The sequence below is a fragment of the Anolis carolinensis genome, chromosome 3, assembly GCF_035594765.1.
Source record: "Anolis carolinensis isolate JA03-04 chromosome 3, rAnoCar3.1.pri, whole genome shotgun sequence".
NCBI classification, from domain to species: Eukaryota; Metazoa; Chordata; class Lepidosauria; order Squamata; family Dactyloidae; genus Anolis; species Anolis carolinensis.
The window spans coordinates 240,441,372-240,462,612 of record NC_085843.1 but is presented as its reverse complement, the minus strand read 5'-3'; the positions used below and the strand labels follow the sequence as shown (position 1 = coordinate 240,462,612).

Below are 21,241 nucleotides of genomic sequence, written 5' to 3'. Positions count from 1 at the left end.
CCTAGTTTGTTAGATCTGATGAAAAACATTGTTTCCATCCACACATTCAAGATGACTACTAATAATGGAAATTATAATGCATGAGATAGACTAAGTTCAGCCAACCCTCTATATCCATGGATTCTTTATCCAAAATCTAACCATCCATGGCTTGAAAACATTAAATAAAAAATTCCAAAAAGCAATTTTTTTGCCATTTTATAAGGAACATCATTTTACTATGTTGATATATATAATGGGATCTGAGCATCCATGAATTTTGGTATCTTTGCATGGTCCTAGAATCAAACCCCAACAAATACCAAGGGCTTACTGTACCTCTGAGAAAGATCAGTCCAAATGCATTAGCTATAAGAATGGTCTTAAACGCAGTGGGAAAAGAAGCCAGACTGGAGATGAAGAACCTTCATTTTTAAAGGTTTTTCACCTTCCATTATGCCTATATAAAGCCATCTAGCATTAATTTTGTCCTTATTGTGCCTTAATAATTCAGTGTTCTCTTTGTATTTTTGATGATTTTACAACATAAACTACAGGCAAAATCAAAAACACATATCTCTTATTCTTGTAAAGAAAATGGAATAAACAGACATGTGCAGTTATTTTTCTCTTAGGAGACTGCCAAGCCCTTTATGACCTCAGTGGTTACAGTGGTACTAGATACAAGGAGGGACATAGAGACACACAACATAGTTTATTTGTACATGGACTCAGCCAATCTACAGAAGAATCAAATTAGGCATATTTGAATATATTTCTTGACAAAGAATGCCATGAGTGAAACAAAGGTAATATTGGGAATTCTGAACCGTAAATTCTTTACGGTTGTTTTTAATTCAAAGATTCCATAACCATTGTTATGAGTAGAAACTGAGTTGCTGCAGTAAAAATGTTGTAATTCAGTAGGATCTTGATGATTTATCCCTTCTTGTCTTCACAGGTCTAGTAGCACGACCACCACCACAAAGACTGTATAATTCTTAGGTCTTGCTGAAATTCAAAGTGGGACCACTGGGAATACATGACCTATTCACATGATAATAATTAGCTTCAAAAGAAACAATCCTTATTCTAAGGAACATACAAACTAAACAAACAAAATGTGGGAGGAGCAAGCATAGAATGGGTTATCAACAGCTCAGTAGTGAAAGTGAAAGTAAATGAGGCAGCTAGTTTTATGGGCATTATCCCATGAGGCTGGCAAACTGGAAATGCAGCAGAATAATCACATCGGCTGCTACTAAGGTAACTATAGCACCCCTTTTAAAGATGGATAAATGCCTTCCAATCCCACCATCTTCCTCAGGTGATAAGTCCCTTCCTCTTTTGTGTCAATCTGCAAGTGCACATTATTTTCATCCTCTAACTCTCTTCTTTCTCTCTCACAATTCTCAAGACAGCTTTCTATTCCATATACTAATGCAAGTATTGTGAGACAATTGGCTGGTGTGACTACTATCTAATTATCAAAATATGTCTAAGTAGACCAATATTGTCAGCTCTGATTGGCAGTAAATCTCTAGCAGGAGTGAGAACTGAAGAGATTACACGGGGATTTTTTTTTTTTTTTTTGTCCCCAGTGTGGACTGTCTCCCAAATTGAAACTTGGAGTAATCTCCAGTTTTGATTTCTGTACATGCTTGACTGGTGAAAAGGGGATATTTGGCGTATGTTTTGCCTATTTTCCACTCCTGGAATCTTGAGGGAAAGATGGCACTCCTGATAACCAGAAAATACAGAATATTGTTTTTTTTAAAACATTTTTATTGGGTTTTACATTCATAATTCATAATTCATAACAACACTACTTCCCTTTTATCCAATATTTTTCCCTCCCTACCACCCACACCCTCCCTCCTCAACCACAGTATGTTTATATTAATCTTGCAGATCCAGCCACAGGTAAAGTCTTTGTATTTTTTCTTTAATGTAATCGTTGGCTCCTCCATTTTTCACCCAGTTGAAGTAGTCTTTCCATCTGTTTGTAAATGTCCTTTTGTTTATTCATTCTTGTTACTTGGTTAGTCATAATTCCTGTAATATCTAACAACACTTGATCATACAAATAATCGTTCCAATTATTTAACGTCCATTTCGATTTGTCTCTCCATCCTCTAGCAATCACAGCATGTGCTGCTCTTATTGTTACTTTCAATAACTCTTGGCACTCAGTTTTTATACTTGGATGATCCAGCACTCCCCATTATTAATTTGTATTGTTATCTGTAATAAGTCCTGGATTTTCCCTTGTATCATTAGCCAAAATTTTTTTAATTCAGAACACTCCCACCACATATGTGAATAAGTGCCCTTTTCTTTATTACAATGCCAGCACTTTGAATTCTTCCCTTTTATCATATAAGACAGTTGTTCAGGAGTTCTATACCATCTTAATACCATCTTTTTTTCTAATTCATTATATTTTTCTGTTTTTATTTTATTTATGTTCCTAATTATTTCATCTACTTCTTGTGTGCTTAATATTTTAACCCCATTCCATTTGTTACGTATTGCTCGGATCATAAATTCCTTATCTTCTACCATTAAATTGTATATTTTTGCCACTGTTCCTTTACTTGTTTTTTCTCTTGCATTTAGCAATTTATCTACCTTCAGTTCTTCAGTGGGCTGTGCACCCTCTTTTTTTACTTTTTCCCAGATCCCTCTTAATTTTAACCAATATTCTTTCCCCCCTTTTTCCAAAAGGTCTAGCCAGTTAATTATCCCTCCATCTTGTTTCCACATATCTTTTACCCTCCTTAATCCTTTTTCTTCTAAGGTATTTACCAACCTTTCAGGGAGTCCCATGCTCTTAATTGGGGTCTTTCTAGAAATTTTATTTGCCCATAGTTTTTGCCATTTTTGCCAACATTCAAACTCAATCTTTCTTGGACCTGTTAGTTTTTCTTTTATTTCTTTAATATCTCTAGTATATAGCCCATATTTTCCCCGCCCTTCATTTATTTCGTTCTCTACTTTTATCCATTTATCTTCTCCCTTTAAACTTATTTCTAGTAAAGATCTTAGTTGGAAGGCCTCATAATAGTTTTGTAGGTTTGGAAATCCCCATCCAAGTAATCTTCTTGGGGTATATTGAATCTTTTTCATTATTCTGTTTCTCTTTTTTCCATATATCCATTCTCTCAAGGTATTATCCCATTCTTTTATTTGTCTATAGTCTATTTTTATTGATAGGGTTTGGAACAGGTAAAGTAATTTGGGTATTATGCACATTTTGAGTGCTAATATTTTTCGTGGGATACTTAATTGTTTATCTCCCCAGGCTTTTAATTTTTCCTGGATTTTTTTCCATATTGCCCCATAATTGGCTGCTTTTAACTTAGTTATTTCTTTTGTAATGGTTATACCTAAATATTTTATTTTATTTCTTATTATTTTTATGTCTCCCATTTTTGTCTGCAGCTCCTTCTGCTCCTTTTTCCCCATATTGTATATCATCATTTCAGTTTTGCTCATATTCACTTTCAATCCTGAATACCTTTCAAAATCTTTTAATATTATTTGTATTTCATGAATAGCTTCTGCTGGGTTTTCCATTATTAGTAAAATATCGTCCGCATAAAGATTTATCTTCACTTCTTCGTTCCTAATTTGATATCCCTTTATCCTGCCGTTGTTTCTTATTCTATCTGCTAGAGGTTCCATTGCTAATGCAAATAGGAGCGGAGACAGAGGACAACCTTGTTTTACACCTCTTTCTGTTTTGAAATATTTTGTTAAGCCTTCATTTACTCTTATTCTTGCTCTTGAATTACTATATAACTCTTTTACTATTTTAATAAATGAAATGTCAAATCCGTAATTACCCATTAGTTGTAACCGATATTTGTGGTTTAGTGAATCAAAGGCTTTATAAATGTCTAACTTTAATAGTGCAAACTTTCTTTTTTTGTTATGATTAAGGATGTTTAATACATTTCTTATAGGGTGCGCAATATTCCTGCCTTTTATAAAACCCTATTGATCTTCCTTTACTATTTTGGATATAATCTCTTCTATTCTATTTACTAATATTTTCGTGAATATTTTATAATCCTGATTTAGGAGGCTAATGGGTCTGTATGAATTGGGATCTTCTGGATCTTTCCCACTTTTTCTTACTGTTATTATCTCTGATTCTCTCCATGTGTCAGGGATTTTCCCTCCCTTCATTATGTTATTAAATAGAATCTTCAATTTTGCAATTATTATTTCTTTCATTTCTTTGTAAAATTCTGCAGTGTATCCATCCCCTCCCGGAGATTTTCTATTTTTCAGTTTGTCGATAACCTGTTCTATTTCTTGATACGATATTTCTGTTCCTAGTTTCCTATTGTCTTCTCTATCTATTATTTTCTGTATTTTTTCGTCAAATTCTCCATGTATTTGTTTTTTATACAATTCCTGATAGAAGTCTACAAATGCCTCCCTTATTTCCTTGGTCGAGTTTACTTTTTTATTATATTTATTTTTTAACTGAATGACTCTTCCTTTCTCTTTCATGTTCTTCAAATAGTTAGCCAATTTTTTCGTTGTATTCGTATTTTGTCTTTGGAAATTATTTTTAATAAATATATCTTTTTTCCATAAATCCAAATTATCCATTTCTTCTAACTGTTTCTTTAAATTTTCCAACTTTGCTTTCACCTGCACTTGATATTTATTTTGTAGTAATTTTTGTGTTTGCTCTATTTCTCTAAACACCCTTTTCCTTTCTCTATCTTGCTGTTTCTTTACTGCCACTTCTTTTGCTATACAGTAACCCCTAATTACTGCTTTTGCTGTGTCCCAGACTGTTTCTGTACTTGCTGAACCCCTATTCTCTTTGAAGTAATTTTTTATTTCTTCTGATAGTTCATTCTTAAGTTTTTCTGTCTTAATTATAAAATTTTTATATCTCCAAGTTTTTATTGCCTCCGTTTCATCAGGCTCCTCTATCCTTAACTCCACTATAATAGGTGCATGATCTGAAATCCAGATCGGTTGTGTTTCCATATTTAAAATTCTAGACCTATTAGTATTTTTTATTAATATATAATCTATCCACGAAAAAGATTTATGACTTTGTGAGAAGTATGTTGGCTTTTGGTTTTTGAGATTTGCTTCAAATATGTCCTCCATTTTCCATTTTTTTACAAGGTCTTTGTTTTTTCTAAGGTCCATATTAAAATCCCCTCCAATTATTAGCTCCCCTTGATAAATTTCCTGTACTTTCCTAAACCACTTTCTAAAATATTTCTTTTGTCCTTTATTTGGGCCATATACATTTCCTATTGTATATTTCTTGCCATTTATTTTGCATATTAGTACTATGTACCTCCCTTCCTTATCTATTATTGTTTCTAATATTTCCAGTTTCAATGAGTTTTTCATTATAATCGCTACCCCTCTAGCTTTATTCGTACCTCTCGCTTCAGCTATCACGCTCCAACCTGGAATATTTATTAATTGTTTGTTATCTTTCTGATGTTTGTGGGTTTCCTGTAAACAAAGCACATTGCAATACGATTTCTTTGCTAGTTGTATTATTCTTGACCGCTTGAGATCTGAAGCCAACCCGTTTGTATTTAAAAAACACATTTTTAACTTGTCACCCATTATCTATGTATATTTGTGTATATTTGTGGCTCCTCATCTGCAATGTTCCCTTCCCTTATTACTGTGGTTACCCCTCCCCCCTTCTCAAATGTTATTTTAAGGAAATGAATCTTTCCTTTCATTTGAGATTTCTTGCGGCACTGCGCCCCCTGTTCCCTCTCCTATTCGTTCTTTGTTATTACTATTCCAGGCCATACAGTTACTTCACTGTTTTTGCCCATTATATGCCTGCTTTCAACCCTCTACCCGCCATACATATTAGTTTTGTTGTACATAAGCTTAAACATAATGTCCATTCAATCCTGCATCCATCTTCCACAGAGATTCTAAGGTAGAGTCCCTACTTATTATGATGTTGTAGTCCTTGTTCATTTTAATGGTCTTGTTAATCCACTAATCTTCATCTTTGTCACCTTCCTCTGACTCACTTTCTTCTCCTTTTTTCTCTGTAGAGTCTTTTGTTTCTGATGTCAGCGGAAGGCCCAATTTATCCAGCATTGAGTGAGCTTGTTCTGGTGTTCTTGCAGTATATTTTTCCTTGTCTTTGTAAACCAGAATAGCCATTGGTAACACCCAGGAAAACTTTATCCCGTGAGCAGTCAGTCTGTCTGCATACGTCTTTAAAAGAGCTTTTGTCTTCAGAGATTCCGGAGACAGGTCGTGTTTTGGAATTATTTTTTTCCCTTTATATGTTAAGTCTCTGTTTGCTTTAAGGAGTTTAAACACTTCATCTCGTTTACTTTCTGTGGTGAAGGCCATTATGATATCTCTTACGCCTCCCTTTTTTGCATAGTGAAAGGTTCTGTGAACTCTTTCAATTTGAGTTTGCACTATTTCCATGTTTAAACCTTGAAGCCATAATATTATTTCCACTTGTAAATTCTCTGCAGAAATTTCTTCTGGGAAACCGGACAGTCTCAAGTTTTTTCTTCTTTGTCTATCTGATAGCTCAGCCACTTTATATCTTAAAGCTGCAATTTCGTTCTGGTTTTGCTGCGTTCTTTTCTCAGTCTGTTTAAGTTTTTTAAAATTAATTTATTATCTTGTTGTATGGTCTTCATTTGTTTCAGCAGCATGTCAACTTTTGGATTCAAGGTTTCCGACAGCTCTGTAATCATTTGTTGAATATTTTGTAGTTCCCGTTTGAACGCCATTTTTGGCCGTCTTCCCGATTTGATTCTTGCTTATCTTACTTAATAAAGTCTCTTTCCCCCAATTATTTTACTGTAGAGAAAGTTTGTTGGCTGCAGGGGTCTCCCACAAATAATTATCCATTAACTGACTGCTAAATTAATATTTATCTCCGGCTCTGGACTTTATTTCATTTGTATCTCCGGAGAGTCAGGAACAGAGCTGCTTCCTCTTACCCAGGCATGCGCAGAGCCTCCAGAAAATACAGAATATTGCAAGATATTTGGCAGCCTGGTTCTTGGGACTTCAAGGACAGCATGTGTCACACAAGCTGCTATTTTGCCACCCAAGAGAAAGTTTGTGTGGTGTTTCCCCAGCCTTCGTGTTCCATGTATTTTAGACTTCAGCCTCCAAATTTTCTGTCTGTTTGAAGTTCAAAACAGCTGGAGGACCAAAGTTTGGGAAACATGATATTGGCTGATCAGCCCAGGAACCCAAGGACTGCACATCTACAAACATAGAAAATGTATTCACTTTTCAAGGCAGAATTCTCACTCTGAGATTCCTAATGACTGATGAAGGTCCAAGCCCTGAGACTCAGGACAAGGCCCTAGGATCTACTTCTTCTATGCCTAGTAAATACTGGTAATTGTAGAAATACAAAAAGTACAGAGGTATAAAAGAAATCACATATGACAAAGCTAATCCTACCCTATGAGATAACCATCTCAGTAGTAGATTTTATGTGTCATGAAGGGTGTACAGAACTGAGGGTGACAGGGAATTGAATCCTTTTGATCCCCTCCGCTTGCCACCAATATGTGCAGAGGTGAGGTGTCTGACAGGAATGTGTGACAGAGATGGAATCCCTCTGATCCTACACACACACACAGATACCACCAATTAATAAAGATGTTTTATGAGAGATGATGTTAATTAATTATTTATTTGACTATCTTCTTCGCTGCCACCAATGGAGGAGACGTCAGGCAGATGGCACTGGTTCTTTTAAGCTTTCTCTATTTGTTCCACTTCAGATGTTGATGTTGCTTAACTTAATATAAGAGTATGACAGAGGCTTGATTTGAATAAAATCAAAACAAGTTTATTGCAGGTACAGAGCTTGATGGTTTCATATAACTTGTTAAAGGCACTTTGCTTAATGGTTACAAACGGATATGAGGTGGTCAAACTTTCAAAATATTTCTTTCTCTGGATTACACTAAACCCTGATCCTCCTGGATCCCCTGGGATTAATTTTCCCTAATCCACAGGCTCTATAAATGACCCTAGACAAGTCACCTAACTTGCTTAGTCTGGTCCAACTTAGATCTGACTCAAATCCTTCTATTTGAGCCAACCTGATTCTCCTCACAAGAATCAGATCCTCCACTGTGACTAGAAAATCACAGACTGCCTGGGTTTTTAAAACATTCCCCCTTTTCCTTTCCAAACGGCGGTTGGCTCCGCCCCTGTTGCTATGGTAACCTGCCTTAAGATGGCTACCTTCCCCCATACATCATCAACTCAAATACTCACTATTTTAAACTTAGCCAAACCTGACTGTTCAAACAAAATCAAATACACATGTCATCTATAAACAAAATATAATTATACACTTCTTCACAAAGGGATAGTTAAAATGTTATTTCATTTGACGTCTTTAGAGTTCTACTGCCAGAAGCTGAAAGACACAATTGCAGAATTTTCTATATCATATTACAAATGTTAGCTATTTGGGGGAACTTAGCTTGCATTGAAAAGGTATGCAGAAGCTGCCATTTGATTTTTCATCTCAGACAGCAAAATGTCATGGACCAGCCCTGTTATCATAAATTATGTTACATTAGTATGCAGATAATTTTCCTTCTGATTTACCTTACCCTAAAGCCAGCCATGTTATATATAATCCTCTCTGTTTTTTTAAAAAAATCATTTAACAGCAATTAAAATTTTAAAATAAAAAGCAGGTTTCTTAGAGAGTAAATATACTTCTTGACAGATAGATAAGGGCCACTTGACATATTATATTGCAAAGTAACTTTCTCCCTACATTCAAGTGGGAACTCTGTAGGGGGGCTTAACTGTAGTGTATCCAATTTAGAAAAGGGAAAATGCTTTGTAACTCAAACATTTGCATGTGTTGCATAGCATGGATACATTACATATACTCCTCTGAAATCACTCAAACCTTTGTTGCGAGACTTCTTTCAAACTGGAAGCTATAGACTGGAAACCTTAGTTTTCATTTACAGTCATCCCTCTATACCCACAGATTCTGTGCCCCTGGATTCAACCACCCATGGCTTCAAAATATTTTAAAAACTCATAAAAGAAACCTTAATTCTGCCATTTTGTATAAGAGATGCCATTTTACTGCTCCATTGCATATAGCACAGGGAGTCCTGGAACCAAACTCCAGTTTATTTCAAGGGCCCACTATACAGCTATAAGGCAGCTACTAATAGATGAATAGTGCAAGCGTGTTGACACAATACTATGGAATCTGAAAATATTCAAATCTGAGTGGAGAAAAGTGTGGTGCTCATAATCATTCTCACAATTAATGCTTAAGGCTGGAAATCCTATGCAGACTGATCCGGAATAAAGTCCTATTGAACACAGAAGGGCAAGCTTGGTATGAAGGATCAGCACCATTAAGAAATTGTCAACAGCTCAAGACCTGAGAAAGTCCAAGTTCCAATCCTCTAGCTAGCAGAAAATGCTAGATCTCAATACCCCAATTGCTGAGCAAATGAAAATTAGATGATAGGTGTGGGAACCCAAGTACTAAGTTACCATTTTAACTTTTCCATAGCATCTTTGAGGTTACTGCTCCAGACTGATTTTGCACTGGGATCCCAGAAGCATTGCATTGGGAATTATATTTGTGAGCAACCATAGTTGCTAATTAGACCAGGTTTTGTTATTTTTGCTGCCACATCTATCTCCTAACCCACCATGCCAAATATGGCAGGTAATCAGATATGGGCTCACTTTGAAAGCATGGAGAGGGGTGCACACTAGGGACAATACAAAACACATATACTGGTCCTATAGTGGAACTCAGTCTCAGGAAAACATGAACTGTGCAGCACAGACACTGCATTTGCTCAGCACACCCCTTGTAGCCATTGCCTCTCGTTTCTTCCAACTCCTCTGTTGTATTCTACTTTCTCCAGATTAAAATTGTATGTTGTCTGAAGCCGGGGGGGGGGGGGGGTTCAAACCACCCCCAAAATTTTTCAGGTTAAAAAAAAAACCTGGTTTACTCATGAATTTTAACTGGTTAACCAAATCCCCATGCTAAGTCTATGAGACACAAAAAATTAAGAGCCACTCCAGGCACTATCTCAAGCAGATATTGACAGGTCTGTAGCCGGGAGGGGGGGGGTGTTAGGGGTTCAAACCCCCCCTCCCCAAAATTTTCAAAACCCCCTCCGAATTTTTTTTCTGGCTACGGCCCTGGTCTGAAGACAATTCATAAAATACCATATATTTGTGATAAAATCTGTTGGTAATGGTGACATATGGAAATAACTATTTTTTTTTACATGAACTAAGCAGTTGAATGAATCATAAGTGTTTCACTTGCAAAAAAAATAAAACAATTAATAGCCTATTATTATTGCCCATAGATTTCTGAAACTTGCGTAGCTGTTGCTACAGGAACCAAGAGTACCCGGTAAGTATCCTTATGCTAGGAGAACAGGGACAAAATTGGCAAGCCTGTGATGGTAGGAACAGGAAGATCATAGAATGAATCTTGGGGCTTGTCTTGGGTTTTCTGTTCCCAACCCAACATTGCCCAGCTTTAGACAAAATTGATGGATACTCCAGAGTTTTCAGAAAATTCTAGCATTCTGAATATTGTGGCCATCTGGACCATTGGATTGGATGCCCTGTCAAGACAAACACAATTGCCATCACCTTATGCCTGTGCTAATCTGAGCAGAGGAAGGATGTGATTTGTCCTTGTATCCCCACCACCTTTCCTTGCCAACCACAGAACTCCAAGTCAAATCAGGACACTCATGTGACCAGAAAGAAGCAGGGAGTTGTTCTAGCCCCTCTTTGCTGTTTGTGTGGGAACCTTATTCTGACATCAGTAGATATCAGCAGGGAGTAGCAATGGTGACACAGACAAGATGATGGCCCAATAGGGTCAATGTAATCTTGGTCTGGCTGGTTGGTCTGATGCCACCATGGCACTACAGTGGTTTTGGCTAGATGTCTCTGGCTACCATCACAGTAGCTCCAAGCCAGTCTGGAGCATAATCAAAATCTTCATTGTGGTCATAGACCAACATAAGTGGGGTAAAGTTTCATAGAAGCATGTACATAAAATCTAAAAGGCTAAAAAAACAAAGGTGTGTTGAAGGGTAAAACACAAAACTCTTTAATGCTCCAGAACAGCCCTGACTTAAGCAGCCAGCCTAGATGTGACCTTATTGTAACTTTCAAATAGCTAACATTAGTTCCAGGCATATCAATCTAACTAGCCCTCAAATCACAGACCTATTTGATATTTTAAAAGATTAGCCACTGCAGTTATCATCAGCAGATACCCACTATATATTTTCTTCCCAGGTACCATATCAGCAGTTAGTAAGTTAGGTCTTTTTTGTCTTATTTAAGGGAAACATGGATAGCAGCAAAAGGAGCCTCCGTCTTCCAGTCTAGGCATATGAATATATGGCTTAGAAAGCAAATCAACTGTCTCATTAATGAAGGGAACAACATCAAGGCAAATGTTTGGGATCTGCAAGTGACTATGAGGAACATGAAAGCTGAGCTCAAAAGGTATATAGCAATAATCATGGCACTGGGTAACTAACTGATTGATTCTTCACTAGGAATGGAAGATTAGTTCATCACATGTAGTTATTTGTACAAACATTGGCTGGAATTCTGTATCAACTTAGGCTTAACTAAGTATTTATTTGAGTAATTTCTTATCATCCAATCCCTCAAAACTTGACAAGGGCATAGGACAGAAATCAGTTCAGTGGCATTCCAGTTAAGGTAAGCATGTGCCATATTTTTCAGAAGACTGCGATTTTTTCTTTATGAGAGCTTTCAGGAGACAGTACTTTGTTTGAAGTTTCCCTTAATTTAAGAGGTTGTTCAACCCAACTTGGTTAGCAAATGAACAATAGGAAGCAACACCAAACACCTTAATATTTCATCCCACATGTAGCATTTGAACAGTTGAGTGATCAGGTGCATAAACCATCTGGCCATAGTCTTCCCCTGCTGTGATGATAGGTACAATATTTTTTCTTTAAATTGCAGTAATTAATTCAATAATAAAACGTTTCAATAATAATAAGAAGAAAACTGTTGCTGTTATTGCTGCCATTATTATTGTTATTGCTATTCTGACCTTATACAGGATAAAGCACACTGAAGAGAAAATAACTTATTTAGAAAAAGAGATTGAAACAGCAAGGAAAAATCATGAAGAAGAGAACATAACCACATCTTCAGAGGAGCAGTATCTTAAAAAGCTGGTATGTCATAAAGAAAATAAATATTCTAAATAAAACTGAATTTTTACACACATTATGTGGGACCCTCAAAACACACCCCAAAATATATTTTGGATATTTCTGTGATGTTTGGAGATAATATTGGTCATTTTTATATGGAGTCTTCCTCAAGCTGAAAGTCCTCCAGGTGTACTGGGCTACAATGCTCATTATCACTGTGGTCCAACATATCTAGAGGTAGCAGGTTGGAAATTATGCCTTGACATGTTGAGACATTTCAGTATCAAATAAAAGACCAATTGCTATGAGATTTTACTCTTTCCAAAATATTTTATGGGTTTTTTTTTGCATGTACACTTTCTTTCTTTTAGAAAAAAAACTGATGTTAAATTCAGTTTAATTGGGGGAGTACTTGGTGACCCCCCCCCCCCCTTCAAGTACTAACCATGGCTGACTGAAACAAGAACCAAATGAAGTCTGGAGCCTTTCGGGACTTCAAAAATCTTTTCTGGAGAAAGTCCTAACATAATCCAAGAGAATTGATCTATGTGTGTGACTTTTCTATGAAATGTATGATGGTAATGTCCTTTTCTAAATTCTTTCGAGGGGATCAGTGCAGTCCCTTTAATTTCCTGCCTAGGTCTACATATGATTTAAGAGAAAGATGGGCAGCCCTTGTCTCTAGAGATGCTTGACTTCAGCTCCCCTAATCCCTTCTGCTGACCGTGCTAGGGCAGATTGATAGAAGTTGACACCTAAGACATCTGAAGTGCAAAGTACCTTTCAAGCATAGTTTACAGACTTCACGTTTATCAAAAGTATTGTTTAGTTTGCAAGGAATTGCTCTAGTCTTTCCGCCTGCAGTCCTCAGTGGGATGTAAAGTCTTGGTATCCATGGACTGGCAAGATGTCTTTTAAGCTTGGGAAGACTGGGAAACTGAGGGGCCATGTCAGCTATGGGCATGGCTGTATTTACAAATATCAAACAGGATTAGCTCCAGTGATCAATGTTATGTACTCACCTTATTACAAATTCCAATGCAAGGAGAAACTGCCAATCCAGACTATAATGGCAAAAGCCTTTTTTTTCTCAAACTGAAAGGCTGAAGGGAAAATCAACATAGTTGGTAGAACTTATGCATTAGTGTCATAAGAGAGTGCTTTCTTTTATTTTGAAAGTTGTATGTAAAATTTAATGACTATTTGTGATAATTTTCTCCCATAGGAGAAAGACAAGGAAAATTTGCATTTGAGAATCTTCATGCTTTCTGAGAAGGTATGAGGTGGCTCACATTTCTTCATAGAATATGATGGTAAAATGTCAACATGCATTTTTTAGAGTGTACTGCTAAAATGTTACGGTGATATTTTGAAGGTATCACCTAAGATATATTGTGTTTCCTAGAAAACCAACAAATGGAAAAGGCTAGTGATCCTATGCCATTTTCTGAATATATCAAACTTGGAGATCTCATGCAGTTTCCCAAATATATAAGCATTCATTTCAAACAGAAATGGGAAGCCAGTGACTCTTGAACATCCTGTATATATTACTTTACACAGCATTTTGTTATAATTTTAAGAAACTTAGCTTTCCTTTTAAAAACAAGTCTAGTAATTAGTTATCATAGTTGTAAACGCGTTTACTTGAAGTCAGGCACACTGAGAACTTTATAGTCTTACTGTAGACCAGAACAGAATAATGTCAGAATCTACCTGGTATTTTTCTTCCTTTTTTCTCCCATCTTCCTTCAAGAAAAAAGGGCCAATGTGCAGATTTTTCCTGACTAATTCCAATTAAAAAGAAATGAGAAAGAGTTTTGTGTCAATTTAAAACCTAACAAGTTTTAGCATAAGCTTTTATGGTTTACAGACCACTTCACAGTCCATGAAAGTTTATACCAAATAAAACCTGCTATTCTCTGAGGTGACAGAAGACTCTTCATTGTCTTTTTCTTACTAAAGAACAGAGCTGTAACTCTGTGGCCAGGTGCCTCTTTTGCATGCAGATAATTTGAGGTTCAATTTCCAGCATTCCTAAATAGACAAGGCGAAAATCCTGCCTGAATTTCTTGAAAATTGCTGCTAGCTATTACCGACACTTTGGAGCTAGAAGGATTGATACTGTAAGTCAGTGGAAGACAGCTTCCTGTGCTCCTTCCAACCCTGCCCAGTAATGCCTTCAACTACCTGCAGTTTTGTGGCATTGCAGAGAATGCAAAATGGACACTTCCACACCCAAACAGCAGCAGCAACAAAATTAAAACATAGGCAAAAGAGGAGACTGCCATTGCACATGATGAACCCCACTGTATGAACGTACATACAGGTTGAGCATCCCTTATCTGTTATTCTGAAACCTGAAATACCTCAACATCCACATGGGTTGCTGGAATACTGACACCTTCATTTTCTGATGGTTCTGTGTACACAAACTTTGTTTCATGCACAAAATTATTTTAAAAGTTATATAAAATTGTCTTCAGGCTATGTGTATATGATGTATTTGAAATATACATGAATTTGAAATTTAGACTTAGGTTCCATCTCCAAGATATGTTGAGATGTATGCATAGACATATACAGGTATTCCAGAATCCTGGGAGGAAATCCCATTTCTAGTCTCAAACATTTTGGATAAAGGATAATTAACTCAGTTAAGGCCAACTTACATAAATCATGGTTGATGAAATCCATGTAAAGCAGAGACAGGGAATGTGCAGCCTCCAAAAAATGTTGTATTTCAGCCCCCATTGACCCTCACCATTAGCTTCGCTGACTAAGGATGATGGAAGTTGCTATCCAATAGCCTTTGGAGAGAACACACAGCTCTCAGTGGTGGTTATTAGTTGCATAATGTCTTGTGGTTGCTTGCTTCTAAATCACAATGAGCCCCTCTAATCCTAATGCTGCAGTTTTACCCTATGCTGGGCAAGAGCAGTTATGCTAAGTTTCCAGACTGAAAGCAAATGGGAGCTGATACTGGCTCATTAGTGTTTGTTCAGTCCTGAAAAAAGAATGTTTTTCAAAATGACAATGTAATGCTCAACTTTTATTGAATAGCTGTGGGCAGGAAACAGCATTTGTATCTGAATTTCTCAATTGTGAGCTCACTTGACATAGAAGTCAATGGTCTGCCTGAAAGACTTCAGTTTGACAGATTGTGGTGCTTTCTCACTACCTTGTTTTGCAGTTATTCTCTAATCTAATTTCTATTGGAAATAATATTAGTATTATTTAATAGAGAGTGTTTAGGTGACTCGTTATGAAATTTAGACCTCTAAATTTCAGCAGGACACACTGCTGAGCTAAAGCCAAAAGCATTTCTTGCTTTTTCCCTTCATAGCCTCAAGTCAAGAGATGTGTATAATTCTACAGTTATTCTGATCGGTAGAAAATCCTAGTAGCATCCCACTCCATCCTTTTTTTTTTTTTTGTGGGTAAACAGTTTATTAATGAAACGTTACATAACAAAACAGCAAATTATCGCAAATATAGTCAGATAACAATCATTTTGAAATGTACATGCTTATCTACATTAGTCAACCAGCCTGCCAATTCTAACACAGTACATATTATTATCTGTTACTCAAAACATATAGAACTGCTCTTTCCACATGTCATCCACCACTCTCAATCCAGGTTTCTATTCATTTTTATTTTTTTTTTAGAAATTAAATATAAGAGTTTACCCTAATATTCAAACAAAACAAAAACATACAACGTATTACACACAACAAACCCTGCACGCACCCAAAACCCCTATCCCACATAAAATAAAACCCCTTCCCCACACCCGTGCACCCTTCACCATGACTTCCAACCCTGAAGCACTATGAAGCCTTTAAGCCAATTTATATATCCTTGTTAATAGTAACCCTAAATTCCTAATGGAACTCCTCTATGTTACTGACTCCTTATTCAGATATGCTATGGCCAGCTTCCATGTTTCTAAAAAGTCCTCATTACTTTTGTTCTTCCTATTGTTGGTAAGTTTGGCCATTAGCATATATTCCCGCATTCTTTCTCTCCAATCCTTTTTAGTTAAACCTTTTTCCCCTTTCCAGTCTTTGGCTATTGCCAATCTTGCTGCCGCAAAGCTATATTGGTATATTTCTTGGTCCTTTTGGTTATTGTTTTCTCTATGTAGACCTAATAGACACAATCCTGGGCTTTTTTTAATCTTATTATGTAGCATTTTATTAGTCTCTTTAATTACCTTGTCCCAAAATGCCTGTATGGTCATACACGTCCACCACTTTCTGTTTCCTACACCTCCAGCAAATACCTTGTTGTGATTTATCTATTTTTGCCAATGTTGCTGGGGTGATATAGCATCTATAAAACATTTTATATTGATTCTCCCTAATTGATCCAGATATTGTGAATTTGAATTCTTTGTTCCATAGGTACTCCCAGTTATCCAATTCTATTGGCCTACCTAGGTCCTTGGCCCAGGATATCATTACTGTCTTGACTGTATTATCCTCCATATTATAACTTAATATGTATTTGTATAATCTGGATATTAACCCTTTATTTCCCTTTTCCCATATTCTTTCCAGTTCTGATTTTTTAGTTGCGAAACCAACCCTCATATCTTTTTTATATCTTTCATGCAATTGGTGATATCGAAACCAATCATTAATCTCCAATTCTTCCCGCCCTTTTAATTTCCATTCTTCATTTTCTCTAATAAGGTATTCTTTATATGTTCTTGTTTCTACACTTAAGGCTGGTCTTATAACTGCTTCTAATGGCCTCAACCAAAGGGGTGTTTTCGGTTCCATACCTTTTCTATATTTTTTCCAAATGTCTAATAGTCCCCCTCTAATTATATGTTTATTAAAGTCTTTATTTAATTTGTCTCCATCGTACCATACATATGCATGCCAGCCGAATCTTAATTCATATCCTTCCAAATTTAATAGGGTCTTATTTTCTAATTTTATCCATTCCTTCATCCAGGACAGAGCTGCAGCCTCGTAATAGGTCCTTAGATCGGGTAAGCTTAGCCCCCCTCTTCCTTTATCATCAATTAAATTCCGGTATGCTATCCTCGCTCTTTTTCCAGCCCAAATAAAATCTGTAATCTTTCTTTTCAATTTCTCAAAAAAATTTATTCCTTTGATAATGGGTATATTTTGAAACAGGAATAGCATTTTGGGGAGTACCATCATCTTTATTACTGCAATTCTGCCCATCCATGTTAGTGGGATTATTTGCCATCTAGTAAGATCTTTTTTAATGTCTTCCCATACTTTGACGTAATTATCCTGGAATAAATTGATATTTTTGTTTGTGACCCATATACCTAAATATTTTACTTTTGGGATCACCTCGCAGTCTGCTGCGGCCTCCAGTTTCTTACAGCTTTTAGCATCTATATTTTTTACTAAAAACTTAGATTTTTCCTTGTTTATAATAAATCCTGATATGTCACCATGTCTTTGAATAATGTCCAATACTTTTTTAATACTTTGTAGTGGGTTAGTTAGAATACAGACTATATCGTCTGCATAAGCCCTAATTTTTAGTTCTTGGTCACTGATCTTTAAACCCGTAATTTCCTTCTCTTCTCTTATTCTGACATTTAAGATTTCCAGACCCATAATAAATAATAGTGGGGACAGCGGGCAACCTTGTCTGGTCCCTTTTTGTATGTCGATGTAATCTGATAGTTGACCATTGATGTTTAACCTTGCTCTTTGATTAGTGTATATAGCCCCTACTGCCCTTTTGAATTGGTGGCCAACTTCAAATTTTTCTAACACTTTTTCCAAATAATCCCATCTAACATGGTCAAAGGCTTTTTCTGCATCAATAAAGAACAATGCCAAATCTCTATTTGGGTCTTTTTCTGCTACTTCCAGGGTGTTCAATATCAGTCTGATGTTTTGATTTACTTGTCTTCCTGGGAGAAACCCCACCTGGTCTTTATGAATGATCTGTGCTAGAGCTTGCTTAATTCTATTTGCCAATATAGTGGCAAATATTTTGTAATCGCAGTTCAGCAATGATATTGGTCTATAATTTTTAATTAAGTCTAAATCTTTATCCTGTTTAGGGACTAAAACAATTATGGATTCCTTCCAAGATTCTGGAAGTTCCCCCTTTTTCAAGACCACATTCATCACTGACACCAACTGTGGTACTAGCTCTTCCTTAAACGTTTTATAGTATAGGGTCGAAAGTCCATCTGCCCCAGGGGACTTATTTACTTTAGCCATATTTATTGTCCTGATTACTTCCTCTGGTGTAATTTGTTTGTCTAAGTCAGCTTTCATTGCTTCTGAAATTTGTTCTAAGTTTGTCTCCTCCACATACTTGGAGATTGTCTTAATCTCCCCCTGAGTTTTTTTGTATAAGTTGGCATAATATTCTTCGAATAGTTTTTGTATCTGTTGTGAATCGGTGACAGTTTCTCCTTTATTTTTTAACCTCATTATCAATGGTTTTTTCTTTGCATCTTTTATTTGCCAAGCTAATAATTTCCCTGGTTTGTTTGCATTTTCAAAAAAGTTGTATCTATTATACATAACTTTCCTTTCTATTTCACTAGCAATTAGCTGTTCGTATTGTTGGTGCAATTTTTTTAGTTCACCTTGTAGTCTTGTCTTTGTACCTTTTTCTTTTTCTATTTCTAATTCCTTTGTCCTGATTTTTGATAACAACTCCAGTTGGGCCTTATTTTTTCCTTTGTACCAGATCGAGTTTTGTTGTATCAATAACCCTCTAATTACTGCTTTACCAGCGTCCCAGACTATTCCCTCCTTCATTTCTTCTTTAGCATTGTCCTTAAAGTAATTATTAATCCCCATTCTAATTTTTTCCCTATGTGACTTAATTTTCAAAATATAATCATTCATTCTCCAGCCTCTGTTTCTTTTATATCCCACTCTTAATTTCATTAATATCGGATTATGGTCGGCTAATACTCTTGGTAATAATTCAATCTTCTCTGTTTTACCCACTAGTTCCTTAGTGCCAAATATCAGATCAATTCTTGAGGATGTGCCATGTCTATGTGAATAGTATGAATACTCTTTCCTTGTTGGATTGTGGACTCTCCAGATATCATAAAGTTCCCAATACTGAATTTCCCTTAGGAAGGATCCTGGGAGTCGGCCTTCCTTCCTGTCCTTTTTAACTTTACTATCTCTGTCCTCTTTAGGCACCATGACTCCATTAAAATCCCCCATCCATAACATTTCCTTTTCCCCATATTCTGCTAATATACGTGTCAATTTTTTATAGAACAGTTTTTGTTTGTTGTTTGGTGCGTAGACTCCAACTAATAGTACCGGGGCTTTTTGTATATATACTTTAATTATTAATATTCTGCCATCCTCATCACAGAATATTTTCTCTGGTGCCAGCTCTTTTTTTATATAAAAGAGTACTCCATTGGTCTTTTTACTGTTACATGCTGTGAATAAATGGCCCAGCCTTTCTCTTTTTAACAGTTGACTATCCTTGTATATCAGATGTGTCTCAACCAAACACACTATGTCTGATTTGATTTTCTGCAAGAAATGAACCACTTTCTTACGTTTATAGCCATTATTCAAACCGTTAATGTTACAAGACATGATTTTTAAATTTTGTACAGACATTTGAATCTACTCAATCCCATCCCCCCACCTATTCCCCATCCCAGTCAGCAAAAGAAACATATTGTATTTCCCAATAATCAGTTCATTACTCTTAATGTCCCTTTATTTGTTAGTCTGTTCCCCCACTTTTTTCATCTTCTTCCACTTCTTCAACTTCATCTTCCTCTTCTTTTTCTTCATCTGTCTGGGTGCCCTCCTTCTCATTTTCCTCCTGCTCCTTCTGCTTTCGCTCTTTCCTTTCCTGTGGCACCCCTTTACCCCTTCTGTGCCCCTGGCTCTCATCGCCTGCAAGCTGTTGTTCTCCCCCCGGAAAGTCCTGGGCATATTTCCTTAGGAACTGTTCAACCTTCCCTGCATCTGTAATATAGTGTCTCTTTGACTTATGGTAGAAGGAGACACCCTTTGGGAAGAGCCAACGAAAGGGGGTGCCTTTGTTCTTCAGTTTAACCACCAGTGCATTGAATTCTTTCCTTTTTCTAAGAAGCCTTCCCGGGATCTCCTTCATCATTAATATTTTCTTTCCCTCAATCACAATTGGGGTTTCATATTGTTTTTTCAGCACTATCTCCTTAAATGTTTTGGCAACAAATTGTACTATACAGTCCCTAGGTACTTTTTTTTTTTTGTCTTGCGAAGGCTGAGTTGATTCTGAAACAAGACGAAATTGAAGCATGAATAATGTCCAGATCTTGCTCTTTCAGCAGCCCTGCCAACATATTAGCAATGAAAGAGATGAGACTTTCTCTTTCCAGGCCCTCCTTAAGACCTCGTATCCTCAAAGAGCACTCACAGGCTTTCAATTCTTGCATCGCTATGGCATCTAAGACCTGTTCATGGTGGTCTTCATAGGTTTGACTCTGCTCTTCCAGTCTTTCCACTCTTTTTTTAACAGATTTTTGGTCTTTGTCCAGTTTTGCAAGTTTATTGTCCATTTGGTCTTGCCTATTAGCAATTTTTTGTAAGTCCTGCTGCACTGCTCCTATTGCTTGTGTCAGATTTTCAAACATTGATCTAATCTCCAGGAGGGTTTGGTCAGGTGCTGCTGCTGCTGCTGCTGTGGAGACTTGTTTTTTTATTTTTTCAGATGCTGCAGGGACTGTGGCATAAGATGATATCAGGCCTTTCATCCCTGGCCCCGTCACTTTGGGGGAACGTTTATCCATTTTTTCCCCCACTCCTTTTTGTATCTAGATCTTGACTTTTTTTTTCCTTTTCCTCTCCTTCTCTCTCCTCCTTCTTGCTCAAGGCCGTTCAAGGCCATTCAGTTCTGTAGACAAAACAACTATTCCGGAGAGTGCTGCTTATAGGAATCTGCCAAGATGGGTGGTGGTGGGGATAGGTATAGTTAAACCTCAAACATAAGAGGAAAACAGTGTCTTTTAATCCAATTATTATTCTTCTGAA

General features: G+C 36.6%; 1 protein-coding gene across 7 annotated transcripts in view; it reads left to right on the top strand.

Annotated features, from left to right (window-relative positions):
- Window positions 1-657: 657 nt before the first annotated feature.
- The window catches only part of LOC100562938 (structural maintenance of chromosomes protein 6), a 33,590-nt gene continuing 13,006 nt past the window's right edge, over window positions 658-21,241 (top strand). For 2 of the 7 annotated variants that reach the window (XM_062976492.1, XM_062976496.1), the window contains exons 1-6: window positions 663-788; window positions 941-1,245; window positions 10,368-10,414; window positions 11,368-11,532; window positions 12,125-12,242; window positions 13,447-13,497. In XM_062976492.1, the coding sequence (XP_062832562.1) occupies window positions 1,192-1,245; window positions 10,368-10,414; window positions 11,368-11,532; window positions 12,125-12,242; window positions 13,447-13,497 (435 nt within the window). In that variant the 5' untranslated portion in view covers window positions 663-788; window positions 941-1,191. Of the gene's footprint in view, window positions 789-940; window positions 1,246-6,050; window positions 6,256-10,367; window positions 10,415-11,367; window positions 11,533-12,124; window positions 12,243-13,446; window positions 13,498-21,241 lie in introns of all 7 variants that reach the window. The other 5 variants (XM_062976493.1, XM_062976490.1, XM_062976495.1 and 2 more) reach the window with 5 other exon arrangements.